A 27,903-nucleotide genomic window follows, 5' to 3' on the forward strand; every position below is an offset into this window, starting at 1 on the left:
CAGGGACCCTGCTGTGCTATCACAGGATAGGGCCAGGGTCCCTGCTGCCAGGACCCATGACCAGGCATGCAGACCCCTCGTGGAGAGATCCCCATGTACAAAGAGGATGGGGGAAAGCAGTTGGCTTAGTGAATATTTAGGGTGGGGGCAGCATAACCCAGTCACTGGATGCAGCCAGGCAAGCTGCACCCCATTCGTTCCTTGACACATGCCTGCCCCCTCACAATTCACATTCCTGCCACTAACTGCCCTCTGCTAGGCAGCACAACAGGTTTTGGGGAGGCCCAGATCGGCACAGGATTCTCACCTGCAAGGGTCTCCTTTGACCCACACAGGAACCAGCCTTGGGGCATACCCCTGGCACTAGGGGAGAACCCCTCCTTCATGAGGCCTGTGGTGCTTGTGCTTTCCCCCTTGGGCCCACCCCACAACCAACATTGCAGCATCCCCCTGCTAAGAACTATGTGCTTCCTGGCTGCCTGGGCCCAGAGATTCACCAATTATGGGGGAGGGCACGAAGCCCAAGCCCCCTGGGGAGGCAGGTTGGATGTGGAAGGGGAAGGGGAGGGGGCTGCCCCATTTCTCCAGAGAAATGCAGCTGGACAGTGGGGGCACCTCCAACTCCCCCAGGAGGGGCCAGTCCTGGGAGGATGTAACTCCATGGTAAGAGCCTGTGGGAGGGCAGGGGCTGGACCTTTCCCCTCATCATTGAGCACCTAGAAGGAAAGGGACCCCAGGCAGGATAAAGGGTTTTCTCCTCCTTTGGGCAGAGGGGGAATCTGAGCGGAGGTGTGGAAGGTGAGATTAGAACCTATGCATCCTAATGCAGCCCCTCCTGCTGTAACCCATGAGAACCCCGTCCCCAGCCCAGGATAGAACCCAGGAGCCCTCTAAGCCTGCTCTACCCTCCCCACACCCAGCACTAGGCTATAACCAGGAGTCCGGTCCCTCCTCTGCCCAACACAGACTTGGTGGGAGGTTGCATGTCTGGGGCGTGGGGGGTTTTCCATTTTCTTTTTTTGTATTTTTTAATTTTTTGTATCAACCAAAAATCCAGGATCAGAGAAAAAAAAACCATAAAAAAAAAAATCAAAAATAGTGTTATTCGCTTGAGTCCCAACCCCCCTTAAATACAGCACTGGAGGAGCAGTACTGAGACCGAGGAGCAGCTGAGTCTGGTGGAGGGGACCCCTGTCTGCCCCACTACAGCGGAGACAAGTACAGTTGTCCATAGGGTCCCCTCTGGAGTCCGGTGGGGAGAGGCAGGGGCAGGTGGAGGAGCCATTAGCCCCCTTATTGCTGGCCAGGGTCCTGAAGGCGAGAGGGGGGCACTGTGTGGTGGGACCAGCCCATTGGTATCAATGCAGGGGATGGGGAAGACAATGGCTGCTCCCACTGCCCCCCCTCAGTACTGGTGCTCCAGGAGCGGCTGGGCGGCGGGGCTTTCCTTCTCCCGCTGCCGGCCCCACTCTGGTGGTGGGGCACCGGGGCCAGGTGGCTGCTGCTCTGGCTCTGCCAGTGGGGAGCACTGCTGGGAGGAGTTGGCCTCCATGGTGTCAGCAAGAGGGCCAGGGTCCGGGGGCACAGAGGGCTGTGGGCAAAGAAACAGATGGGTTACAGGATAGATGGAGCAGATAGGGGACAGGCCAGGATGGGGCCCCCATGCAGGACAGAACGGGTTGGCAGAGGTGGGGAACATCCAAGCTGCAACTAATCCCAGGTGCCCTTCAAACGGCTTCTCGCAGGGGTGGAGGCGGCACACGGGAGCCCCAAGCCAGCTTAAGGGCTTTCCATTAGCACTAAGCTGATCTGCCAGAGCTGGCCTGAGCCACCTGCTTGGCAGCGGGGGTGGGCGGCCCACGGTGTGTCCAGGACTGATCCGTCCCACACACAATGAAACGGCCGAGTCTGATATGAAGGGGAGCTCTGTGCAGCAGGCACAGCCTCTAAGGGAGGGGGCAGCCAGCCGTGGTGCCCTGGGTGTGGGAGTGAGGGGAATGAAAGGTAGCCCCCCCAGGCCACATGGTGTGGAGGAGGGAGCCAGGGTCTCCCCTTGGAGGCAGGCATGGGCTGGGGTTTCCCTGAGGTTCAGGGTGGGGGGGCCATTCTCACCTGTGCTCTGGCACTCGTCCCATGGGGGGGTGTGCCCTGGGTGGTGCCGGTGCTGGCTGGGGTCCCTGGGGAGGCATCTCCCTCGCTTCCCCCCAGCCCATTGAGCCCCTTGCGGCCAGGCAGGCTCCACTTTCCGCACAGCCCTTCGTAGGCAAAGGTGGCTGAGGTGCCCAGCGCAGGCCGTAGGGGCAGCGGGAGCGGCAGGGGGGCCCGGCCTGGCCCTGCGCCCTCGACTTGAGAGGCCATGGAGGCCAGCGAGCTGGTGCAGGAGAGCTGGCTGCCAGAGAGGCGATGGGCGGGCACCCAGGGAGCAGCAGGGGGGGCTTCGTGCCGGCTCTCCACCTGGCTCCCTGGCACCGGCCGCACTAGCCAGTTCTGGCCCAGTGGAAGGCTCTGCTCTGACCCTGTGGGGAGATGGGAAGGTTAGAGCTAGTATGGCCCAGATACAGCACCCTGAGCCCACCCATGGCACTGGCACCCACCCTATCCCCCTGCTACAGCTCCCAGTCCTCAGTGAGATAGCCCCACCCCCATCATTGAGACACAGCCTGGCACCACCCAGCTCATCCCACCAGGCCTCCCAAAACATCCCCAAGCACTGCACAGATGGACCCTACCTGTGCCTGCAACCAGATGGCTCTTATCCAGGGAGAGGACACTTAGGCAAGGGGTCAGGGCAGAGAGAGGAACAGAACCCAGGAGTCCCAGCTCCTAGGACTCCCCCAAACCTGCTCTAACCCACTAAACTCCCCTCATCTCCCGGCTGAGCTAGGGAGGGAACCCAGGACTCCCAGACCCCGTACACCCCACCCCTTCCAGAGCAGGGAAGTTTGCTGCTGGTGGTCTCCATACCTGGCTGAGGCTGGGCAGTGGTGACGGGTGGCTCCTGGGGGTTTGAAGCCCTCGGGGTGGCCATGCCCATGCTTGGCCCACCTGGGGCACTGCTCCCCTGCTGCCCATGCCCGGCAGGGTTGTTGCTGATGGATGAGGAACCTCCGCCACAGTCCGAGTCCTCAGTGTTCCCACCGCTGTTGCAGCCGGCACCACAGCCCTTCTGTAGCCTGTAAGATGAAGCACAGGAGCATCAGTTCATGGAGAGCACTGCATCCTGGCTAGCCAGCAGGGGACACTGTAGGGAATGGGGCAGGAGCGCTGCTGTGGGGGGAGCTCCAGGTTACCCCAGACCTGGCCTTTCCCAGCAGGGGGTGCTGTAGGGAGCAGGGCGGGAGCACTAGTGGGAGGTGCTCATGACTACTCCAGCCCTGGCCTCTCCCAGAAGGGAGCGCTGTGGAAAGCGAGGCAGGAGCTCTGGAGTGCTCACCTTTCCCAGCTGCTGATGAGCCAGGTGGAGATGTTGTGTAGGCTGATGGGTCCACCCCAGAGGGAGCGTAGCTGGGGGTGGCTGCCAGCGTAGGAGGTGGTGAGGGGCGACACGTAGATGGGGTAGCCGATGGGCTGGTCACAGGACGAGTTGATCATGTTGCGCAAAGCCTGCTTGGCGTTCTGGATGCTGCCTCGCTCTGGGTTGCGGTTCCGCAGGAACACCAGCTCCTGCTGCTGCCCAGCCCAGAGCCCTCGCACGCACTCCCGGTTCACCTGGCCAAGGAGAGAAAACGGGGTGAAGGGTGGTCAGGTTCTAGCCCCAGCTCTGTGAGGGGAGTGGGGTCCAGTGGTTAGAGCAGGAGGCTGGGAGCCAGGACTCCTGGGTGCCATCCCAGTTCTGGGAGGGGAATGGGGGTTTGTGGGGGGCGGGTCTCACCTTGATGACGCGGAAGCTCAGGTAGCGCTTGTTGAGCATGATGATCTTGTACTCGTCGCTGGCGTCATCCATGACATGGCGCAGCGCCAGCAGGGCAGGTGTGTTGGCGAGAATGGCACTGCGCCAGGCTGGGTCACCCTCGTGCGAGATCACCATCTTCTCCTCATTGGTGGTGATGGCATCATACAGCACAGCCGGGTCCTCGTACTCATCTGGTGACGTGAAATGATCCTGGGTGGGGGGGGGGCGCGGTGGTCATGACCCTCTGACGTCCAGATCCTTCCTCTCCAGCACAGGGCAGGATCATCTCCCCTCTCTCAACAAGCTAATAAGGTTACCCCTCCCTTCCTTCCCAGTGGTCCAACCCTCTCCCTGCCAGCAGGCCAGCCCACTTCTCACCCTCCCTTCTCCTGCAGCCACTCACCCCCGCTCCCAGGCCATTCCCTCTCCCCCTATTCCCTAGCATGCAGGCAGGTGACAGGACAAGCCCTCTCCCCTCCCTCAGGCACAGCCCTTAAGGCACGGAGGAGGGGAACCCAGTGCCCTTCTGCCCTAGGGGAGGGGCCTGCAGGCAGGGGTGGTACCTGGTGCAGTTTGAGCGACATGCGGATGCCAGGTGCCACCACGCGGTGCAGCAGGTCCATGTCGGCAAAGACCCACTCGTCACGGGGAGAGGTGATGCGGAAGTCGCCCTTGAAGAGGGCGTGCAGGCCATACAGGAAGGGCTCCAGGCTGTGGGGATAGCATGGCTCAATGGGGGGTCAGGGATCTGATCGCCAGGCTGCGGGCGGGTCCTGCTAGTGGGGCAGGGTGTCTCACAAATTCATGGCATGCCAGGCCAGAAGAAACCACTGGATCGCCTAGTCTGCCCTGCCATATAGCCCAGGCAAGACACCCCTGTGCTACCTGCACTGGAAATGGAGACTCCACCCCTGCCCTGAGGTGTTTGTTCCAATGATCAGTCGCCCACCCTGGCAAACACGGGTCTTGTTTCTCATTGGAGAGCATCTGGTCGGCTTCCAGCCACTGGTTCTTGTCCTGCTTTTCCTCCACTAGCTTAAAAGCCCTCTGGCACCTGCGGGTTCACCCAGGGGGATATTTATACAGTGATCAAGTCAACTCTCCATCAGCTTTCTGATCAACTAAACAGCCAGCGCTCGTCCACTCTCTCCCTGCAGGGGTTTTCTCCAGTCCTCCAACCACTGCTGTGGCTCTTCTCTGCGCTGGCCCCAGCTTCTCACTTAAGATGCAGCCCCCTAGACCTGCTCTCACTAATGCTGCAGCCAAAAGTAAAACCCCTCCCTGCTCCTACTCACTACTCCTCTGTTCATCCACAAAAGGGCTGCATTGGCACTTTTGGCCACGGTGTTGAGCTGTTGGTCCCTCACGGCTCTGCCAGGATGCTGTCCCCCGTTCTGCAGGGTTTGACCTACATTCCTCTTCCCTGGGTGTAAACCTCTACACTGGGCTGTATTAAAACCGTTTGTTTGAATAGGCCCGGTTTAGCAAGTGATCCTGATAGTTCTGCAGGGCTGCCCTGTCCTTATCACTTCACCCATCTTTGTGCTACCCACAGATTTTATGAGCAGTGACTTTGTATTTATTTCCTGATCCAAGAGGAGGGCGACTTGATCACAGTCTATAGGTAACTACAGGGAGACCAAGTACTGATCACAGGCTCTTCAGTCTAGCGGAGAAATGTCTGACCCAATCCAGTGGCCAGACATTGAAGCTAGACACAGTCAGAGTGGAAAGGAGGCATACATTTTCAACAGTGAGGGTCACTGGAACAATTTACCCAGCGTCATGGTGGATTCTTCATCACTGGCCTTTTTTTAAAATCAAACAGGATGTTTCCTCCAAAAACGCTGTTCTAGCAAGTATTTTGGGGAAGTCCTCTGACCTGTGCGATACAGATGGTCAGACCAAATCATCACAATGGTTCCGGCTGCCGGGGAAGCTATGAATCAGTGACGAACAACGTTGACTCGTGTGTGGCCTCAAATTGATCCCCATGGAACCACTAGCACTGGGTGCGCAGTCCCCGCGATGACTTTCTGAGAACTGCCAGTCAGCCAGAGATTCAGCCATTGAATGTGGGCTTTACTGATACTATACAGCGCTCGTGTGTTATCAGAAGACTGTACAATAGTCTATTACATCTGCACAGCATCAACCCATCTCATCACCGCACAAAACTACGTTTCTTTGACAAGACCTATTTGACTAGCATTAATTATGCTCCCAGCCTTCCGTTTGTTATTAAAAGAACCCTGTATCTGCTTTCCCATTATTCTGCCTGGCAGACAGGCTGGGGGCGGGCCTTGCTGGCATGGAAGGGGCTCTCTTGCCTGGTAGACATGCTGTGGGCGGGGGCAATGAGGGAGGGTGTCTCACCTGGCAGATAGACTATGCGAGGCCGTGCCCAGTGCCCGGCGCCCCAGGATGCACAGCCCAAAGCAGAGGGTGACCAATGGGGAGTCCCACTCCTTGTCCATGGGCTGCAGGGAGAGAGAGGCAGCTGTGAGGGGGAGGGAGGAGAGGACAGAAGCCCCACCCACTATGGAATGCAACACCCCCTGCTTCTAACAGACCTGCAACTTCCTATGTAGGACTTGCCCCATGGGGACAGAACTGAGGAGTCCTGGCTCCCAGACCCCCCCTCCCCCCCGCCCGTCCCCAGCTGGGATAGAACCCAGAAGTCCTCGCTCCCAGCTCCCCTGCTCTAACCCACTAGACCCCACTCCCAGCCCAGAGCTGAGCCAGATCCCAGGTGTCCTGGTTCTCAGGCTCCCCTTGCTCTTGGGTGCAGGCCCTGGCATCCAGGTGCCCACCTTGTCCCTGCGGCCGGCACAGTACTGGATCCAGTCCAGGTAGACATTGCAGAAGGAGGACAGGGTAACGCCAGCCATGCGGGGGTCATAGTCCTCATCGATGTTCAGGTTGAAGGTGGGATCACTGTCAGCGTAGCTGGGGGTCATGCAGGGGCGCAGTGCCTCCTGGATCACTGTATTCCCCAGCCACTCCTCCAGCTTGGATGAGCATGTCACATAGTAGATGATGCTCTGCCGGGACACACAGAGTTAGACATCCAGAGCATAGGGACACAGTGAGCGCCACCCCGGGCACAGACTTCGGCACTGACCTCCATGAGCCAGCCAGTCCCCTGCCCTGAAGACGGATCAGGGCCAGCACCCACTAGAGAGGGAAGGCCCCAGGTCCCATTTCCTGGCCTCTCCCACCCCGCACTGCAGCTTTCCCTGCCTCCCACCCCACCTCCTCTAGCCCTTCTTGCTGAGCCCTCAACCCATCTTCTCTTACCTGTTCCTGCCCCTAACTCCCATGGGTTTTCCCACCCCCGCCTACCCTTCAGCTGCACCCTCCCAGCCCCATCCCCCACCCCATCTGCCCTTGGCCTTGGGCCCCCTGGCCTCATCCTCAAGGCCCTGCTCCCATTCCCTGCCCCAGGCGCCACCTCCAGCGCTGGCCCGCCTCACCTTGACATAGTATGTGATGAGGATCTTGCGCAGGTCGAAGACCTGTAGCATAGAGGCGGCGTTGTTGTCGCTGATGCTGTACCCTTCCAGCACATACTTGGTGGCTGCCACCTCCCAGGCCAGCCAGCGCTGCCCAAAGGTCGCATTGAATGACAGCATATGGGGCAGATGGCCCGGCTCACAGCAGCAGCAACCCTCGTCCTCCTCCACACCCTCTGTGATGGCCTCCACCTCACGCTGCTGGCAGTATGTACCTGTGGGGGTGGGGCATGAGCAGAGCTGCCAGGGACTCCCTCAGGTCAACCCACCACCTCGGGACGGGATGAGAACAGGCAGACAGGACACTGGGCTGGCTGGGCCTGCTGGACTGACACAGAGGCAGGGAGTGGGCAGGATACCATGCTGGGTGGGCCCATGGGTCTGATCTGGGGGAATTGGGGGGTACCAGGCTGGGTGGGCTGATGGCGGCCCGGCACATTCTATGAATGTATGAGTGAGGTTACTAGATGGCTAGGGGCCGGGGGGTCTACGAGAAGGGCCCTATCCAGGCCAGAACTGCAAGGCTCCCCACTCCGCTCAGCCAGGGCCCGGCCCTCACCCCGGAACTCAAGGCCGCGCAGCTGGAAGGTGACGAGGCCGTTGCCGAGCTCAATGAGGTGCACAAGCGCGTTCAGGTAGTCCGAGGCCAGGATAAAGCAGTCACCAGTGGCATAGTTGCCCCAGCGGCCCAGCAGCAGGTCCCCACACAGCGTGTGCTGTAGGGAGCGCGTCAGGTGCTCGTAGAAGATCGAGTTCAGGTTGTTGTCGTCAGCACCTGAAACAGAAAAGGGATCGGAGGCTGTGTGGGCTCAGCAGGGGGTGCTCTCCCCTCGCAGTCTGCCCTGAGCCAACATAGCACTAGGGAGCGCTGTGCTGCAGGGAGTGGGGGGCTCAGTAGCCAGAGCTCTCCCCTCACTGTCAGTGCTGGCCCCAAAGCCCCAGTATTTCACTACGGGGAGCTGCACTGCACAGAGCAGAGGGCTCAGCAGGGCGTGCTCTCCCCCTGCACTCACTGCTGGTCCTAAGTCTCCGGTGTGGTGCCAGGTGTCGTGCTGCAGAGAGCAGGATGCAGCAGAGCGTTCAGTGGGGCGTGCTCTCCCTTTCCAGTCACCACTTTCTGGGCTGGGGATCCCAGTCCCCTTGGCCCCAGGGACACGGCAGACATGGGGGCTCCGCGGGCACACTGGGTACGCACCTGGGTTGCGGTCGAGCTGGGTGGCCAAGCGGGTGTTGGAATGGTCGACCCTCTTTGTGCTGGGGAAGGAGGAGAGCCAGTTAGCAGTGCGCCACTGGACCCCTGCACAGGTTTCCCACCCACGGTGGCCCCCTGCACTCTTGGTTAAGCCAGGAGGGGGCTAGCCTGGACAGGGAAGACTGGGCTAGCATGTGTGTGAGTGGAGAGGGGCCGGCTGACCCAATGGGGGGGCATGAAGGGGAGGGAAGAAGGCTAGGTGGGGTGGGGATGTGAGGGGCCCTGCAGTGAGGGTGTGTGGTGGGGATGCAGGGGGCCCTGCTGGCAGGGAGAGGGTGTCTCTCACTCACTTGTAGTCACGCTCCCAGAACTTGACGGGCCGGGCGTACGACATGATGAACACAGCGCTGCCCAGCAATGGGTTGAGTGGAGTGGAGAGCAAGGCCGACAGCACGGCCTGCATGAACAGCATGGCTGAGTCTGCGGGCATCAAGGCAACAACCCCTGTGGAGCTGCAGTGCCCCATCTCACTGTCGCCCAACCGCCACAGAGCCATGGCACCCCAGGCTGCTGCTGCCACCGCCCAACCACCCCAGGGCCTCACTCCACTGCTGCCCAACCACCACAGTGCCCCACCAACTGCTCCACCACTGCACTGCCATGCTGACTTCCCAACTGCCCTACTGCCACCCAACCTCCCAAGTGCCTCATCCCACCACCCCCCAACCGCCACAAAGCCATGGCACCCTATCCTGCCACCACCCAATCGCCCCAGGGCCCTGCCAAACAACTACTGCTGCCCAACCGCAGCAGGGACCTGCCCAACTGCCCGGCCACGCCGACCTCCCAACTGCCCTACTGCCACTCAGCCTCTCAAGTGCCCCATCTCACCACTGTCCAACCCCCTGGTGCCCTGCCCAACCTCCCCCCATCCCACCTCTGCCCAACCTCCCCAATGCCCCGTCCCACCGCTGCCCAACCACCATAAAGCCATGGTACCCTGTCCTGCCACCATTCAACTGCCCTGGTGCCACATCCCATCACTGCCCAACCACTGCCCACTATTATCCCACTAGCACGCCATCATCCCATAGCCCCCTCCCCAGACTCCCTCACTAGCCCATAAGCTCCCTGAGTAATTCCCCTCCACCCAACACTCCTTAGCTCACACCTGCCCCCAGTAGTTTCCCCCATGCACATTCCCAGCAACTCTCATGCAGCCCTGCCCTGCCCCCAGCTTGGGGGACCCATAGGCAGCTCCCCAAGGATACGGGGCACGGCGAAGGGCTGGGCAAAGGCATGGAAGGCCGAGCCCCACGTGATCTGCCAGGGGGCGATATAGGTGAGCACGAAGCGCAGCTTGTAGAGCAGGTCCCATAGCTGGGGTGGAGTGGGGGGGGGGCGGGAGAGAGAGAGAGAGAGAAATATGTCACACAACACAGAGCCCAGCTCAGCCACAGGGAGCCAGGACCACTGGATTCTATCCCAGTTAGGGAGGAAAGGGTCTGGAGTGTAGTGGATTAGAGTGGGGGGACTGGGAGCCAGAACCCCAGGGTTCTATCCTCAGGCTCCCTGAGACACTCAAATGCTGAGGGATCCTCAGAGAGCAGGATCTGCTGGGCGGGGCAGTTCTGGTATCTACTGCACAGCATCAGCAGAAGCCTCAGTAGGAGTGAGTGCCAGGGACTGTGGGAGGCAGAATATTGCTGAGTCAGGGAAGCAGGGGATTGTGGGTCCATGACACAGAGCAGGGGGCAAAGTCATTCTGGGTATGTGGGGCCTGGGGCGGCGGCGAAGCCGAGGGGCACATGGGCACCTTGCTGAAGAGGATGGACATGACGAAGTAGTCGATGAGGAAGCCCTCTGAGTAGCGCTGATAATCGAAGTGGAAGAAGAGGACGGTGAAACCTAGGGCCACGTACTGCTGGGGCGGGCAGCAGAAGGAGCAGCGCAGCAGCTTCATGCCAGCCATGGTGATGAGGAGTGCGCGGCAGCTGGGGGCAAGAGAGAGAATGTGAGGGGGCACTGGAGCATGCAACCCCCAGCCCAGTCAGGTGTAGGGCAGGTAGCCCTGCCCCCCTTCCTAGACTGGTTAGTTAGACCGGAGCAGAATGTTAAAAACTAACCAAGAAGCAGTTTCCAGACCCCCGCCTTTTCTATTGTGAGTTTCTACTTCCCAACCTATCTGTGCAAAGGGAGAGATTAGAAACTCTCCCTCTGTGAGGGCCTGTCCAACTCACTGCTTATTACTCCTGTCCCAGACCCCCCCTTCCTGTGCTGTATCCAGTTCTCGCTCCCAATTGCTTTTCATGCTGCATCTGAACAGCACCCCCACTAGCAAGGGGAGCTAGGTGGGGCTGGGATGTGTGCTGCCGACTCAGCCCCAGGGAGTGTGGGAGGCAGAGGGACCCTGTAGGGATCTGCTCCTTGGGAAAGAAAGAATCTCCTGAGAAGAAGCATTGGGGGAGCTGTAGCCAGGGAGGCTTGGCCAGTGCCGCAGGGGGTGGAGCCCCGAGGGGGGGCTGCAGGTACCTACTAGATGCAGATCTTTTCCTGGTGGGGGGCACTGACTGAGTGGGCATCCACTGTCAGGGCGTTGAGCACCACGGCCGGGTAGATGAAGTACTTCTCCACACACTGCAGCCAGGCATACAGCTTCTCAAACCACATTAACTGGGCTGCGCCTGTGGGGCACATGCGGTTACTCCTCATACCCACCAGAAGGCAGCAGCACAGGGACAGCACGTGGTTCTAATACACAGATAGTCCAAATGAACCCCACTCCCAACAGGAGGGATCCCTTGCCCATGCTGAGATGCAGCTACCTCTGGGGTGCGGCATAGGGATCAGCACTGAGGTGGAGTGCGGCGCTGTTTGTACAGGGATCCCTCGCCTGCACTGAGATGCAGCTGCCTCTGGGGTGGGGCACAGGGCAGTTTATAGAGGGATCCCTTGCCTGCGCGGAGATGCAGCTGCCTCTGGGGTGGGGCGCGGGGCGGTTTGTACAGGGATTCCTTGCCTGCGCTGAGATCCAGCTGCCTCTGGAGTGGGGCGCGGGGCGGTTTATAGAGGGATCCCTCGCTTGCGCTGAGATGTTTTCTGTCATGTGAAAGAACAGGTCGCCCTACTAGCACTGCACTAGGACACTGGGGCCAGGAGCCCCTCTACCCTGCTGCCTGCAGCACAGCACCCACTAGGATCATCCTGGGGCACTGAGGCCAGCACTGATGGGGAGGGGAAAGTGCCTCCTGCTGGGCACACCCAGGAGCACTTACTGCGCACTTCGAACTGGCTGTACTCGCGTGGCTTCAGCACAGGTAGCGAGAAGCAGAACCAAGGTAGCTGCTTGCGGAGCTGGGGCAGCAGGTAATGGGTGAGCAGCCCAACCAGCCCAGCCAGGGCATACAGCACATAGCCTAGAACAGACTGAGCGCCCAGCGGGATTAGGGCATCTGATGGGACCCCCGTGTGCTCCCAAACTGCCCACTCCACACAGAAGTCCCCAGAGCCTCCCTCTCCCAAACACACACCCCCTACCGCTCCACCTACCCAGCTTCCACCCACCACACTCACGGCAACCCCCCTCCCTCCCCAACTTGCTGTAACTCCCTCTTTGGTCCCCTCAGAGAAGCAGGCTGGCGTGGTGGTCAGGACTCCTGGGTTCTACCCTCACGCTGCCAGGGCACTAGGGTTTGGTGGGTCAGGGCAGGAGATGCTGGAAGTCAGGACACCTGGGTTCTATCCCACCTCTGCCAGGGGAATGGGGTATAGTGAGTTAGACCAGTGGGAGACTGGGCACCAGGACTCCTGGGTTCCTCGTTCTGCCTACTCAGCTGTTAACATCACCATAGACTACCAACAAGGGGCCCCGACACTGCATAATCTCTGACTCCACGAAGCTACCGTGCCCTCTACCTGTCCCTCCTGCACCCACTGCCGCCATGAGCTGGGATGGCCCCAGGCTGCCCGAGGAGCCCCATCGCTGGCGGAGCCCCTCCCTCTCAACCCAGGCAGTACCTTGAGGGCGATGAAGACAGTGCTGGCACTGATGGCGAAGGTGAGCACTGCGATGACCACGCACATCACCAGGTCCGAGTGCAGGATCTCCCGCTGGGGGGGGTGGGGGGGTGTGTGACAGAGGGAGCGGCTGGAGCCACCAGCCATATGCACCCCTCCACACAGAGCCATGCATGGGCCTACCCCTGCTCAGCCATGGGCCTCCACCACCCACCTCCAGCCATGCCTAGTCTTAACTCCCTCCCCCTATGCAACCCCTCAGCCATCCATGCCCCCCACTGACCACATTAATCCAGGTACCAGCTGCTTCCATTCTCCCCAATCCTGCCCGGGCAGGCTGCAATCCCCTACCCCTGCTCCAATCTTCCCAGCCATGTGCCCTGCCCCCACATATCCATATCCACCCAGCCAGCCCCTATCCTGCCCCGTAATCCTGGCCCCTTCCCCCCGTAACCCCAGCCATGTGCCCCCTCCCCTCAGCCACACGCCCCCTCGCCCTTGCACCTGGCCCCTCCCCCTCGTAACCCCAGTCACTTGCCCTCCCCCGCACCTGGTCCCTATCCTTCTCCATCACCCCACCCCGTGCCTGGCCCCTCCCTCCTCGTAACCCCAGCCATCCACCCTGCCCCTCCTCACCAGGGAGTTGCGCAGTTTCTCAGGCAACGGGTCCTGGATCTCAGCTGGTGCATTCTCCACATTTCGGTTCTCAAACTCGGAGAAGAGCTTGGTCCGGATCAGGGACCTAGGAGGCAGGGCAGTTATAGGAGTTCGTTCCCTCCTCACAGAAGCAGCATTGAGAGTGGGCCCCTGACACCTCAGCCCCTCTCCAAGGGGCCCAGCCTGGCATCCCTGTGACAGAGCGTCCCCCTGCTGCACTCCCCAGGACAGATTTGCCATCCATAGGCAGAGGACAAACCTCTGTCCTCCCGGAACTAGGACTTGAACCCCGGAGTCTTGACTCCCAGCCCCGCCCCTACTCTACCCCAGCAGAGCTGGATTAGCAGCCAGGGGCTCTGGCTCCCAGTCCCTGCAGTGGAAGATGGCCCGGCCTGGCCCTCCCCCAACCCTGGGATACACACCACAGCACAGTGGGGTCGCTGCTCTGGCGACTCAGGTGGTAGGACAGGGCAACCAGGAGGCCGCAGAACACGGAGAAGAGGACTGGGACGTGCTGGTCACCCCACGGGGCCTGGAGAGGCGAGAGGAGAGAGCATGAGTCCCAGTGCAGGGAGGCCCCCCCAGCATCAGAACCCCCAGCACTCACACAACGCACTGTGCCTTAAACCACAGCCCAGCCCACACAGAATCAGAGTCTGGGACTTCCACCAGTCCTCCATCCTGGGGTTGGACTGAAACCAGGGCTGCCTAGAGGGGAAAGATCTCATATCCCATTCGCTACCCCTATCCCACCACCACAGGACCAGATGGGAGTTGGTGCCCCCTAGAGGGCAAAGGCGCCATACCCCATCTCTGAGGCAGCCCGTCCCCCATCCTAGGGTTGGATTGGAGCCGGTGCCCCCTAGAGTCCCCCTCCTCCACACACCCAGGTACCTTAATGGCTCCAAGGCAGAAGCCATAGAGGAGGACAGCGACCAGGAGACTGCGCAGGAGACTGAAGAGAGCAGTGAGAGGGCTGGTGGCGGCTGGAAAACAGAAAGGGGGCACGGTCAGTGTCGAACAGGAATATCCCCCAATTGCCCCTTCCAGGCCCTGTGCACACCAAGGTTGCAGCACCACCTACTGCCCAGCAATAGCACTCACACGGGGCAGCAACAGCAACACATCAGCCAAGCTAGAGAACCCAGGAGTCCTGGTTCCCAGCCCCCCGATTTAATCCACCAGATCCTTCTCCCTTCCTAGAGCTGGGACAGAACCCAGGAGTCCTGACTCCCAGCCCCACTCTGCTCTCACTACTAGATCCCATTCCCCCTGCAGAGCTGGGACAGAACCCTGGCATCTGGGCAGTACCTGTGCCGCCAAAGATGTGCATATCCACCTGCTCCAGCAGGTACATGAGGCAGGTGTTGACCTGGGGCAGGAGCCCAAAGAGGAAGATGGCAGGGAAGCAAAGGGTGAAGACTGTGAAGGACAACACAAATAGGGGGCATTAAATCAGTGACCTCCCACCCCCCAATTCCCACTGCAGAGCAGGACTGCCCCCACTCCTACCTAGAGAGAGAGAGCCCCCCTCCTACTGGTGAATGAGGTCCACAGAGAAACCTGCATAGCACCCCCTAACTCGTCACTGGGGGACTGCAGAATCACAGAGCCCCTTACTCCCAGCGGGAGGGGGATGAGGGGGCTGCAGCAGGGCACGGGGAGGAGGCACCCCCTATCCTCAGCTGGGGAGGGCTGCAGCAGGGCACGGGGAGGAGGCACACCCTATCCCCGGCTGGGGAGGGCTGCAGCAGGGCACGGGGAGGCGGCACACCCTACCCCCAGCTGGGGAGGGCTACAGCAGGGCATGGGGAGGCGGCACCCCCTACAGCCGTCTGAGGAGGCGGGGGGAAGGAGGGCTGCAGCAGGGTCCAGGGAGGTGGTGCCCCCTACCCTCGGCTACGGAGGGCTGCGGCAGGGCACAGGGGGATGGTGCCCCACACTCACCGGTGGTGACATCCCGGGCACCATAGAAGAAGTCTGTTGAGAAGAGGGTAAGCCCATAGAAGGTGATGGGTGGGACAGGCACAGCCCGGGCACATAAGTCCAGCACCCAAATCAGCACGCAGGCCACGCAGAAGTAGACAGGCCGGCTGTAGGCAATGATCCAGTTGTGCCCCTGCAAGACAGCATGAGGTGAGGGGCATGGGGGCAGCCAAGGGGCTGGCCCTCCCCACATCTCAGGGGTGGGGGGCAGCCTAGCTCCCAGCTGGCACTAGCGGACCCCAATGCCGCCAGCCAGAGCCAACAGACCGGGCACTGCACAGGCCAAGGGGCCCGCACCCAACTCCCAGAAACCCCCAGCTCCCAGGAGCCTCAGAGGCTGCAGCGCTGGGCACCAACCTACACTGAGGACTCCATGACCCATTTATACAGAGATCCAGTGCTCAGTGCTGAGATGCAGCTGCCTCTGGGGTGGGGTGCACAGCTGGTTAGAGAGGAACGGTTCACCCGGAGTTGTAATATCCCGCTCCCTGTAGCACAGCACTGGGGCACGGGGGCCAGCACTGACTGCAAGGGGAGAAAGTCCTCTCCTGGCCCTTCAACCCCCCAGGAAGGTCACTTACGTGCATGGGGGAAGCAGCATCAGGCTGGACGCTCTGAAAAACAGAATCAAGGTGATCTTAGTGATGCCTGTTTTCCCAGTAAGCACTCACCGGAGTGGGGCTAGGAAGTAAAACGGGCCCTGCACCCCACTGGAGGCAAGGAGCTGGGATTTCTGTGATTAGCTGGATCTCACAGGGGAGCAATTCAAAAGGGCTGGGGTGCCTCTATTGTTAGCCTGCCAGGGTGAGGACTGCAGGACATGGCCACACAGGCGGGCTCTCACCTTGAGCAGCGAGTACTGGCAGCTGGCGATGACCAGGCAGAACTGGAAGACCCAGATGTCGCGGAAGAAGCCCTGCAGCAGAAGCAGGTAGCCCAGAAAGGCCACTAAGGACCCCAGAGACACCACGAAGATGTTCTCCATCACCCGACGATTCCTGGGGGGTCCAGAGCACAAGGCAGCGTCAGCCACTGGGCAGTTGCCAGCAGGTTCCCCAGGCACCCAGTGCTGCCAGGGTCGCAGTCTCTACAGCCGTAACCCGGGCAGCCTGCTGGATGGGCTCACGGGGCTGGTTCCGGTGAGGGAATAAACCAAGCTGCATGGGCCTATGGGGCTGATCGGTGTGTGTGGTGGGGAAATCAGCTGATTGGTGTGTAGGTGTGCGTGGACGGACCCATGGGGCTGATTGTGGAGGTGGGGGGGTAGTAATCAGGCTGGACGGGCCCATGGGGGTGAGGGGGGCAACTGACCGGTCGAGAAGTGCCAGCAGCGCCAGCCGGTCGTAGCGCACCCGCATCCAGCGCCCAGGCAGCACCCAATATTTGTAGTACTGCCGCGGTTTGGACTTGTCCTCGATCATCAGCGTGTTCTCCTGGGACTCGTGCAGGGACTCCTGATCCAGCAGGTCAAACTGTGGGGAGATCAGGCTCAGTGAGGTGCAGGCAGCCTGCCCATAGATCAACAGCCAAGCCAAGCTACGATGAGGGAGTGCCCCCTCCAGACAGCACAGAACACCCCAAGCAAACCACACCCCATGCAGCAACCCCCCCCAAAGAGTCCCCCTCCAACAGAGATCCCACCGCTCTCATGGATAACCCACTCACACTGAATGGAGTTCCCCCCACCGCAGAGCCCCTGCTCCATCATAGAGACCAGGGCCAAAGTTAGCCCCCGGCATCAGATCTCCCCCCCAAAACCTCCCCTCACCTGCCAATAGAGCCCCCTTCATAGCACAACTCCCAGGGCACTGACTCCCACTTACCTCAGGGATTTCCAGGGGTACCCTGCGCACCTGCATGCCCTGCAGCACCACGGGGCGTGGCTGCAGCAGCGACAGGGCAGGCGTCCCCTCGGGCACATCGGTGGAGTTGAAGCTGGAGGAGTGCGAATGCCGGTCCCTGAAAGGGCAGCAGGGGGCAGGGACGTGAGGGGAGAGAGAGTGAAGGAAGCAGTCCCCTCCCCACCACAGCTCCAGATCCTGGACTCACGGCTCCCCCACTGCATAATGAGCAGCACAGCGCCTCCTAGGGTGACACTGGGGCCAGTACTGCCCGTGAAGGGGCAGTGCCCTCTGCTGGCCTCTCACCCCACAGCACGGCGCCCCCTAGGGCCAGCACTGCCTGTGAAGGGAGAGTATCAGAGGGGTAGCCGTGTTAGTCTGGATCTGTAAAAGCAGCAAAGAGTCCTGTGACACCTTATAGACTAACAGACGCATTGGAACATGAGCTTTCGTAGGTGAATACCCACTTTGTCGGATGCATGTCAGGGGAGAGCGTCCCTGCTGGCTCCCCCAACCCTGCAGCACAGCACCCCTTCGGGCCAAGCTGGGGCCAGAACTGCCTGTAAGAATGCCGCCTACAGGGCCGCTGCCCCACTCCCTGCAGCTCCCAGAGTTTCCTGGCTGCTGACCTGCCTCTCCCAGCTTAGCAGAGGGCAACACAGACCCTGCCAGTGATTTCCCCCAAACCCCACCCCTCCCCGGGCACTCCCTAGTGCTGGGGACAGGGAGCAGTGTGCCATGACAAGTGGAAGGGAGGGGGGTGTCACTCACCAGGCGCTGTTGGTCACATGATCCACACTGACCTGCTGCCCCACCGGGTTCTCGTAGCCCCCTCCTGCCAGGCCAAAGGTGTAGGAGCGCCGCACACCTGCAGGGGGAGGTAGGGAGTCAGCTAGACTGGGGGACGTGTAGCAGGCGAGGAGGGGAGACCCCACAGTCATGGGGCTGGAAGAAACAGCCCCGCGATGGGACCTGCCCCTGGCTACAGTCACATCAGCCACGGGAGCCCTGGGAAATTACAGGCCCCCCTCTGCAAGGGAACGCCCCCCGACTCTACCTCAGGCGGAGGGTGCCCAAGGGAATGGGCAGTTCCCCCCGGCTGCAGAATATTTATAAAAGCAGCAGCCCAGGGGTGGGATAGCAGGGGGCTTGGATAGGGATTGGGGGCACGGACAGAACTGGGCAGGAACCCAGAGGTGAGATAGCAGGGGGCTGCAGGTCAGGATTGAGAGGCACTGCAGAGCTGTGTGTGGGGAGCCCAGGGCTGCAATTGCAGGGGGCTGTGGACAGGGACTGGGGGCACAGGAAGGGCAGGGGGAATCAGTGGCACTCTTAGATTGCCATACTTTGTAACCTCCCCGCAAGCCCCAAGGCCCATGAAGAGGCGGAGCAAGCCATGGGCAGGCCAGTGGCAATCCCCCTGCCCACCTGCACTCACCACTCTCGTCATAGAAGTAGTGCACGGCACCCTCAGAAGTGTCATCGAAGTTGCAGGCCTCATGGATGGCGCCACGCGGGAGCAGCAGGGAGCTGGCGAACTGCAGGGCCGAGGGCAGTGTGAGCGCCCGCGAGTGGGAGGAGGCACGGCCCCGCTGCAAGTCTTGCAGGCTGCAGAGAGAGGGGGACGGGGCGTCAGGCTGTGCCAGCCAAGGCTCAGCCATGAGCACAGTGTGGGAGGTAGTGTTAGCAAGACGGAGGGGCAGGGCTGGGATAGCCAGGGGTTGTGGGTCAGGATAGAGTGGCAGCAGCAGGGTTGGGGGCAGCCCAGGGCTGGGACAGCAGTGATGGGCTCCCAAAATCCTAAGAATCGGTTCCCTACCAGGTCCTCAGCGGCACTTGAGCGGCAGGTGGGTGGGTGCGTGTGTGTGTTTGTTTACTTGCTCCGGGTTTTCGGTGGCATTTCAGCGGCAGGTCCTTCACCCAGAGTGAGTGAAGACCCCACCGCCGAAGACCCAGTAGGGAACTGCGCAGTGAGTACAGTACAAGCCCCACGTGCCTGTCTCCCCCTACACACACACACACCCGACCCCAACTCATGTCCTGCCCCCAACTGCCCCCCTCAGAACCTGCAAGTTCTCCTCCCCTACTCCCCCACCTGGGTAGCAGCAGCAGCCAGGGCTCCGGGGGCTATTTAAAGGGCCCAGGGCTCCCCTGCTTCTACCACCCCAGCCCTTTAAATAGCTGCCAGACCCCTGGGGAAGCGGCAGGGCTGTGGCAGCTATTTAAAGGACCAGGGCTGCAGAGGCAGCTGGATCCCCGGCCCTTTAACCTCCAGAGCCCTGGGATAGCGGGGGGGGGGGGGGGCTCCAGGGGCTATTTAAAGGGCTGGGGTTCCCTTGCTTCTACCGCCCCGGTGCTTTAAATAGCTGCCAGAGCCCCACAGCCCTACCCCAAGGCTCCAGCCCTTTTGAATTGCTCTTCTGTCAGATCCAGCCCCTGACACCGGCTAATCACAGAAATCCCAGCTCCTCGCCTCTAGTGGGGTGCAGGGCCCTTTAAATTGCCCCCTGGGGAAGCCAGGCCACATCTTTAGCAAGGGGTTCTACACTGGCTTCTAAATCTAACAACCAGTTCTTGTGAATCACTGCGAACTGGCTCCAGCTCACCACTGGCTGTGGGTCGAGATCAGGGTGCCCAGACCAGGCTGGGACACGGGGCCAGGCTATGCTGTTAGCAGACTCTGGGCTGTCTGGCGTGGGACTGAGCGAATGTCTGCGTGGACTGGTGTGTTAGTGTCTCACGCGGGGAGAAGTGTCACCTGGGCGGGGACCCCATCACCGAGGACGGGGGTGTGGGGTTGCTGCCCGCGTTGTGCCGCCGCCTCATGGCCTGGGTGCGTTTGACGCCACTCGCCTGATCCCGCTTGCTCCCCTCCTCACCTGTGGTGGCTGCAATGGAGAGAGAGAGCTGTCAGGAACCCTGGACTGAGAGCACCACACCCAATGAGGACCCCTTCCAGGGGGCACTGGCTCCGATCCAGCTCTAGGTCAATAACGATTACAAGTCAGCCCCATCTGTGAAACGAGCATGCCGGGTCTCAGCCTGGTTCCTAATGGGCTGGGGGTCCCCATCACACCAACCCCAGCCCTTCAGCAGGATGGCTAGAGGCTGAACAGGCCACAAAGGCTAAATCCCACTCTGTCCCTGGGCTGGGGGGGTCTTCATGCCAGCAGTAGGCTCACACACAGGACCCTGGGGCTGAAGGCTGGGTGGGGGCAGGTGTTTGGTGGGGGGGGGGGGGGAAGGAACACATCACTCCCCACCCTGGCTCCCAGGGCTGCCAGACCCATGGCCCCGTGTGACTGCTCACCTCCCCCGACGGCCCCCTCCTCCAGCAGCTCCCCCCTCCAACCAGGCTGGTTCGCTGACTGGCTGCGGGTGCTGCCCCCCAACTCCAGCTGGCGCGGGGGAAAGTGCTCCGGCTGCCCCATTCGGGCCTCTAGGTCTGACTTGGAGACGGTGAGCACCGCAGTGGCCTTGCTGTCCCCGCTGCCTCCATCCATGCTGAGCACACGGGCGTGGGTCTTGGCGCTGGCCGTGCTAGCGCTGCGCTGGGCGTAGTGCGGGTGCTTGGGAGGCTCGGAGACCTCGGGGGCTGGCTCGGCCTTGGGAGTGCGGCGTGGGCGCTGGGGCGCGGCCTCCGGGGAGTAGCAGGAGGTGCTGGAGGAGGTGTCGGAGCTGTAGTTGTGCTGGGAGGGCAGGCTGGAAGCACGGCTCAGGTCACTCCCATCGCTCGAGTCCTCATCCTCGAAGAAGGTCTCGCTGTAGGCCTTGCTGTCCAGGATGGCGCGCACGGGGGCATAGTCCCGCGGGTACCCACTGTCAAAGCTGCTGCTGCCCCCGCCGTGCTTGCGGGAGGGGCGCCGGCGCCCTGGCTTGTGCCCCGGGCGCAGCAGGGCCAGGTCTTTGGGCCGCACCACCTGCGCAGCTGGACCCTCCCAGGGCTCCCCGTCGCCCCGCACCGTCTCCAGCGAGGCCAGTGTGTTCTGGGTATCGTCCGTGTGGCTGGCAAAGCTCAGCTCCCCCAGCAGGCCCTGCTCGGGCGAGCGCAGCAGCTCGCTGTCTGACAGTGCGTCTGTGTCGCTGCCGTCCGGCAGGACCCCAGCATCCAGGGCTGGCGCTGTGTCCTCTGCTGGCCCCAGAGAGGGGCTGTCCAGGTGAGTAGAGTTGGTCTTCTCACTGCGGTAGCTGCTGAGAGTGCTGGGCGTCTCCTTGTCGGTGCCACTGAAGCAGCTGTCGGAGGAACCAGCCTTGCGGGGGCGCTCCTCTGTGGGCTCACCCCGCCCCTCCAGGGGCCTGTAGTCAGTGCCTGAGCGGCGCTTCTCCTTGCGGCTGCTGGTGCGCAGAATGGTGCGCTCGGGCAGCGCCAGGCTCAGGAAGCTCTGGCTCAGCTCCTCGCTCAAGCTGCTCTTGATCAGGGGGCTGAAGGGGGTGTCGCCTGCACTCTCTGATTCGCTGGCATGCCAGCTGCCAGGCAGCTGATGTGGGGCCCCACACCCCTGAACCGCTGGCCCCACCCCTGACAATGATCCCATGCCCAGGGGGGACTGATCGGACGAGTCTGTGCTCTGGATGGATGTCTGAGCTGGCAGTGAGGGGGGTGGCTTCTTCCCAGCTGCAGGGGGCTCTGCTTTGGGCGGGGGCATTAGGGCCTCACCACAGGACCCTGGGGCGAGAGAAGTCAGCTGCAAGTCACCAACTGCAAGGGAGCGAGACATCTGTTACACAAACACCAGGGAAACTGAGGCACGGGTAGGGCACCATGCTTACCCAATGAGCAAGGAGATGGGGATAGACCCCAGGAGTCCTGACACCCAGCCCCCCTACTTTAACCCACTAGACCCAGTCCCCTCCCAGAGCTGGGACAGATCGCAGGAATCCTGACACTGCACTCCAAGCAATAGACTTTTCCAGCCCCTGTCCCAGGTCCCTCCTGGATGCAGCTCACAAGCTGTTTACTGCACTGGAGGCTGAGATGCCTGGTTCCATTTTGTCCCCTGGAATCCTGGGAGCCAATCTCCCCTCAGGCTGTACAGCCCCACTCCCACCTAGGGCACCTACTGACTTTCTCCTGGGAGCCGGGCTCCCCCCATGGTGTACAACCCCACCTCACCCCCCACGCAGGGCACCTACTGATGTTCTTCTGGGAACCAGGCTCCCCCCATGGTGTACAGCCCCACCTCACCCCCCGCCCCATGCAGGGCACCTACTGATGTTCTCCTGGGAGCCACGCTTGAGCAGCTCGCGGTCCGCCGAGGTGACAATGACATTATTGCTGCCCTGCTCCCGCACTAGCTCCTTGATGTCTGAAGGGCGAATGGAAAAGGAAGGAGGCATTACTGGAGTACAGGGGCTGCTGATCCCAAGGGGAAACCTGCCTTCCCCACTCCCTTTGCACCCCACACCACCCCGAATCACCTACACTGCTGCCTTCCCCCTACCTTACACCACCGGCTAGAGACACCTATGGCACCGCCAGGCTCTCCTCGCAGGCAGTGGGGTCAGGGGTGGGGCTTCAATATTCACAATGGATCCAGCAACTAGTGGGGCTCAAGTCACCTTAAAGGGGCTCTGATATATAGATGTTGCAACTGTGCCCCCCAGGTACCTGCAAGTCTGAGTTTCTTTGGGAAACTTGGTCTAGGTAGCTCAAGGAATGTGACATGAGGCCTTTCCCCTCTAGGGGGCGGTGCCTCTGATCTAGCCCCAGGGTGCGGGGGCAGCCTGGGTGTGGGGAAGAGGATACAAGGCCTTTCCCCTCTAGGGGACCCCAGCTGCAGTCTGGCCCCATGGCAGGGGAGTCAATGGAATATCCACCCCCAGCTCTGTGGTTCTGGTTGCCAGAGGAGGGACAAGGCAGGATATTAAGCAGCAAGAGGCAATCAGGGAACACCCTGGAGAGAGGCAATTCTCACAGCTGCAGCACGAGGCAGGCGCCCCAAAGGGTCAGGGACCGGGGGGGGGGGGGCATTTGCACTGGGCCAGCTGGGCTACTGAGGGCGGGGAGCCTGCCACCCACTCACCTCTCGCTGCTCCTGCGTCCTCCAAGTGGGGCAGCAGCTCCTATGAGGGGGAATCAGTCGGGGGTTACATGCCAATGTCCGCAGCCAGGCAGGCCCAGGAGAGCCCTTCGCTGCAGAGAGCCCAACACCCAGCCCTCCTGATGCACCGACGGGGCCTGCGGGCCACGGACAGGGTTTTCTAGCCTCCCTGCTGCAGGGCAGCCACCGCAAACCGTGATGCAAGCGTAACTGACCCAAACACCAGGCTCAGGCTGCAAAGAGCATGTGGCAGTGGCTGTGGGAGGGCCAGGCGCTTCACTGATTGCACCGGGGTGAGGAAAGACAACTCTCCCACCCCCACCCAAGGAGCCGAAGTGCTTTATAAATCAGAGGGGCCTCCCCACCCCCAACACCCACCACTCACATGCAGCCACCTCTGGGATGAAGTAGAGGGGCTGGTTGTACATGCCCTTGCCCAGCACTCACATACACACACACCTCAACTCCCTGGGCTGGGGAAGGTTGTAGAAACCCAGCTCTCCCAGGACGAGGGATCGCCAGTGAGCACCTCCCAGCCAGGAAGGCAACAGGAAGCCCAGAGGATCATCCCAGTACTCACCATGACTTGGTTGAAACCAAATACTGAGTGCTGGGAGCTGCATCTCACCGGGGGCGTGGAGCTGACTTTCCGGAACACTGTCATCTCGACTCCCCCGCCCGGGTCTCTGCAGAGAGAGGGAGAGAGCATTGCATGGACATGCATTGACGGTTGAGCAGTTAACGCAAGTACAGAGGAGAGCAGTGCGAACAGACCTGCTGCCCCAGATCAGACCAACAGGCCCCCAATGCCTGATATCCCCCCTCATAGGCAAGACCAATGAGCCAACCTGAGAAGCTGCTGAATCTCCATGTCAGGTAAAAGATCCCTGTATAAACAGCCCTCACGCTCCACCCTAGAGACAGCTGTATCTTAGCATGAGGTGAAGAATCCCTGTACAAACAGCCCTGGGCCTCACTGCTCTCCCCTCCATGCACCCCAGATGCTGGTGACCCACCTCGCCAGGTTGCTGTCATCCCCTGCAGTGCCCTCCTCAGCCTTGGTCCCATCAGTCAGCACCGGGCCACCCTTCTCCACAATCTCGCCCTGGTCGAACATGGTGTGTAGCCGAAAATTGATGGTCTTGATGGTGGTAAAGAAGACAGCTATAACTGCACAATATATGCCGGCTACCAGCATGCTGGGCGGCAGCACCTGGCAGAGAAAGACAGGACAGCATGGGGTTAGCACCAATCAGGGCATTAGGGGTGCACTGTGCTCTCCACCAGGGACCTCAGCCTACTTCGCCTGCTACACAGAAATTCAGGCACAAACCATGACTTGTCAGGTTAAACCCAAGAATCCTCCCAGACCCTCCTGCTTCTCCCCTCTAACCATTAGACCCCACTCCCTTCTCAGAGTCAGGGAAAGAACCCGGTCTCCCAGCCATCACCAGCCCTACTTTAATCACTAAACCCCACTCCACTCCCAGAGGCAGAAATAGAACCCAGGAATACTGCCTCCCAACCCCTCCCAATCATTGGGAAACACTTCTGGTTGTAATACATGGGCCCTATACGCCCAGTCTCTTGGCCCCTTGGGGAAGCTGGTAACAGAGCTCCCGGGCAGCAGTGTTTTGGGTCACTTTATCTCCCATCGCCTCTGTTAAAGCTGCTTGTTGAGATAGTGTTTAAGTGTTTTCAGCTGCCAAGAGACATTCATGCCCAGGACTCCTGGGTTTTATCACCAGTGCTGGGAGGGCACTGCAGCCTAGTGGGTGACAGCAGGGTTCTATCCCCAGCACTGCCCACAGACTTGTTATGCAACACTGTGCATCCTGGCTCAAGTGAAGCTGATTTTTATTTACCACCCATACCACCACAGTGCCAGGAGCACCAGCCATGGCCCGGCATCTTGTCCCCAACACAAACTGTGCAAGTTTCACAAAATATCCCCGTTCTCTTTGGTTACAAACATTCCCCTGCAGCATCTGCCACATGCAAGGCTGGGGTCGGGCAGCGTGGAGGGTGTCAGAGGCTGTCAATGCCCTTTTCGCAGCTAGGCTATTTCAATCAGTGCAGATAGAGGGCAGGGAATGGCACTGGGAGGGCTGGTATCAGGCCTGCTCTGGTTCCCTCAGTTTTCACTGCCTTGGGCATCACTTGTAACAGCAGCTCAAGCAAGGCCCTGTCATCATTTGTTTGTGTTATGGTTGCGCTTACAAACTGCTTCCAAGCTCAAGCCTTCTCTTCCTCACCAGGTATGATCAGAGCACCCCAGCCTCCAACTGAAATTGGGCACCTTGGTCACACCAGGAGCTGTCTGGACCCCTCTACTGCTCTTTGCCAAGATTGAGGCACCCTCATGCCACACAGACCACTCAAGTGCCCTAGGCAGAGATTGGGCAAGGACCCCCTGACCAACCTGTGCCCCCCGCATAGCTCCAGGCACTGTATAGACTCCTTTCCCCACTGAGACTGAGGCCCCCCATTGTGCTGGGTGCTGCTTGGACCCCTCCCCACAATCATGACCAGAGCCCCCCACCACTGCACAGAACCCCCTCCTCCAGCTGAAGGATGCAGCTCTGTTGTGCTAGGAGCTGCACAGATGCAGTGACCAACGGTCCCTGCCCCAGAGAGCTCACAACAACAGGCAAAGGTAAGATCGTCTCTCCATTTTACAGATGAAGAAAGTGAGACACCGAGGCACGGCAGGACTGAACACAGTCACCTTGCACTCCACTCCAATCCCTCACACACAAACCCATCACCCCTCTCTGAACCCCAACATGCTGATCATCTCCTCCACCAAAGGCTCAGCCAGTGACAATGGACTGAGAGTCCCCGCTCACCTAGAGTCCCCCACGCTGCTGCTAATTTCTGTGCCAAGTTCAGTGGTGAGGGGAGCTCATCTCCAGGGGAGAGTTAGCTCTGGGGATCAGTCCCTACATTATAGAGCAACAGCTCAGTGCAAGTTCGGGCCAGCGAGGCAGGGTGAGAAAGAAAGAAGTTCTACTCCCAGCTCTGCCACTGACCTGTGGGATGACCTTGGGCCACATCCTTCACTGCTAAGTGCCTCAATTTCCCCTCCCATTCTTTGCCTACTTAGACCAGGAGCTCTTCAGTGCAGAGATTCTCTCTCACAGCCTGTCTGTGCACAAATGGGGCAGGAGGCAACATCAGTGAGGGGTGTCTTTACAGCACTCAGAACAACAGTGGCCCCGGTCAATGTGCTAAGCCCTACTGAAATACATATGCTAAATCATGCCAGTGCATGAATGCAAGATCAGGTGTTGCAAGACCCCAAATTCGGACATCAATGCCAGGATCCCACACCCCAGGTTATCAAGAGTGATGTGCACAACTGACACTAGTGTCAGGTGCCTAACTCCAAGTCTGCAGTGAGGGGCCTGAGGTGGACTCACCATGTAGAGCAGGAAAGGGAACGTGAGCAGGAAGATCCAGATATAGAGGTGGAAGCAGTTGGAGAAGGTGCTCTGGTGGGGATCGAAGAACCAGCCACCTGTAAGCGAGGCCCAGACACCCTGGCGCAGGATCTGCAGCACCTGCGAGCCCATGGCCACGGCGGTGCCTCTTCCTCCTCCCCCTCCGCCCGTTCCTCCTGCTCAGGGAACGTGACTGCCAAGCTTGCACCTGTAATATCCTTCATCAAGGCAACTTGGAGGCCATGATCCGCAGGCTGGGACCCCAAACACAGACCCCACCCCTCTCTCCCTGTTAAACCAGGTGGCACTCCTCCAGCGGGGATGGGCACCTCACACACCCACACGTGAGAACCTCAGCTACCGCTGCTGTGAAGTCTCACTAGCCATCCGGGCTGCCCTTCTCTCTCCCCCGCAACAAGCCTCTTCCCTCCCTCCACATTCACCACCCCCAACTTTGTTCATGCCATTATGATTGCTGGAGAGGGGTGGTCTCCACTGTCACAAGGAAACTACAGTTAAACAGTGGAGGGGCTGAGGAAGAAGGTAGGGTGGCAGGGAGCTAACTCTCCAGTGGAGGGGACTGCAGGCTTAAGTAGAGATGGGACCAACTGGCGACATAGGAGAGGGCACCCTGGTAAACAGGCTGGCACCTGCCTTGTTGCCACTGAACAGCAGCCCAGCAGATGGGGACCCCAGGAGAGGGGAGGCTCAGTGAGGTGAATGGCCTATGGAGGGGAGTGGTCAGCACGGTGCTGAGGGGGGACCGCGGGTGGGAAAGCGCAACCCTGTGGAGAGCATAGCTGGTGTAGTGGGGGCAGGGGAGCAGGGCTAGGGGGCAAGTGGGGACCCAGGCAAGAGGGTTGGGGGGCAGGGGAGCCCAAGCAAGCGGGAGCCTAGATAAGCAGCAGGAGTGGGGAACCCCACATGTGAAGTGCCCAGGCAGCTGGGGGAACCCGAGGGTCGGGGGGCCCAGGGATGGGGAGGTACGGGCAGCGGACCCCACTAGTGAAGGGCCCAGGCAGCCGGGAGAACCCGAGGGTAGGAGCCAGCCCGAGCGGCGCCCACCAGGCACCCAAGAATGCTAAGGGGGGGGGTCCAAGATCTTGTTCACTTCCGGGGTCAGAGGTCAGTTCGGTAGCCCCGAGCGGAGGGGTCACCCGGCCGCGGCACCTCAACCCAACTAGAAACTGGAGAGGCCGGAAGAGGAGTCCGGGGAGCAGCAGGAACAGCAAGAGAAGCACGCATGCGCCAACCACCTTCTCCACCCCCCATACACACACACAGAGCCAGGAAGCGGAAGTTAAGGTGCTTGGGTCAAC

At 60.6% G+C, this 27,903-nt stretch overlaps 1 protein-coding gene across 2 annotated transcripts; it reads right to left on the reverse strand.

Annotated features, from left to right (window-relative positions):
• Window positions 1–1,084: 1,084 nt before the first annotated feature.
• PCNX3 (pecanex 3) lies at window positions 1,085–27,838 on the reverse strand. 2 transcript variants are annotated; one of them, XM_032798340.2, is made up of 35 exons: window positions 26,564–27,838; window positions 24,158–24,354; window positions 23,722–23,827; window positions 23,124–23,163; window positions 22,311–22,406; window positions 20,411–21,799; window positions 19,859–19,988; window positions 18,539–18,708; window positions 17,872–17,968; window positions 17,083–17,218; window positions 16,571–16,731; window positions 16,104–16,257; window positions 15,841–15,873; window positions 15,221–15,392; window positions 14,585–14,695; window positions 14,168–14,259; window positions 13,696–13,805; window positions 13,253–13,358; window positions 12,617–12,709; window positions 11,875–12,025; window positions 11,136–11,283; window positions 10,416–10,593; window positions 9,871–9,979; window positions 8,950–9,079; window positions 8,603–8,661; window positions 7,967–8,182; window positions 7,369–7,622; window positions 6,706–6,936; window positions 6,269–6,372; window positions 4,456–4,603; window positions 3,872–4,102; window positions 3,434–3,708; window positions 2,965–3,173; window positions 2,113–2,516; window positions 1,085–1,591 (listed from the first exon to the last, which is right to left on the reverse strand). In XM_032798340.2, exons 1-35 carry the CDS (start codon window positions 26,714–26,716, stop codon window positions 1,406–1,408), a joined length of 6,579 nt encoding a protein of 2,192 aa, XP_032654231.1. In that variant the 5' UTR covers window positions 26,717–27,838; the 3' UTR covers window positions 1,085–1,405. The 2 variants fall into 2 exon arrangements, with proteins under 2 accessions (XP_032654231.1, XP_032654242.1); XM_032798351.2 differs by lacking the exon at window positions 24,158–24,354 and having other exon boundaries at window positions 26,564–26,654.
• Between the last annotated feature and the right edge of the window lie 65 nt (window positions 27,839–27,903).

The sequence above is a fragment of the Chelonoidis abingdonii genome, chromosome 17, assembly GCF_003597395.2.
Source record: "Chelonoidis abingdonii isolate Lonesome George chromosome 17, CheloAbing_2.0, whole genome shotgun sequence".
Classification (NCBI taxonomy): domain Eukaryota; kingdom Metazoa; phylum Chordata; order Testudines; family Testudinidae; genus Chelonoidis; species Chelonoidis abingdonii.

Excerpts from the sequence above, each read along its gene's own strand:
- PCNX3 (XM_032798340.2), bottom strand. The coding sequence starts at position 26,716 with ATGGGCTCGCAGGTGCTGCAGATCCTGCGCCAGGGTGTCTGGGCCTCG. Across the intron at positions 4,604-6,268 it reads TCGCATAGTCTATCTGCCAG|CCTGGAGCCCTTCCTGTATG; the intron begins GTGAGACACCCT and ends CTATCCCCACAG. Across the intron at positions 2,517-2,964 it reads CACTGCCCAGCCTCAGCCAG|GGTCAGAGCAGAGCCTTCCA; the intron begins GTATGGAGACCA and ends ATCTCCCCACAG.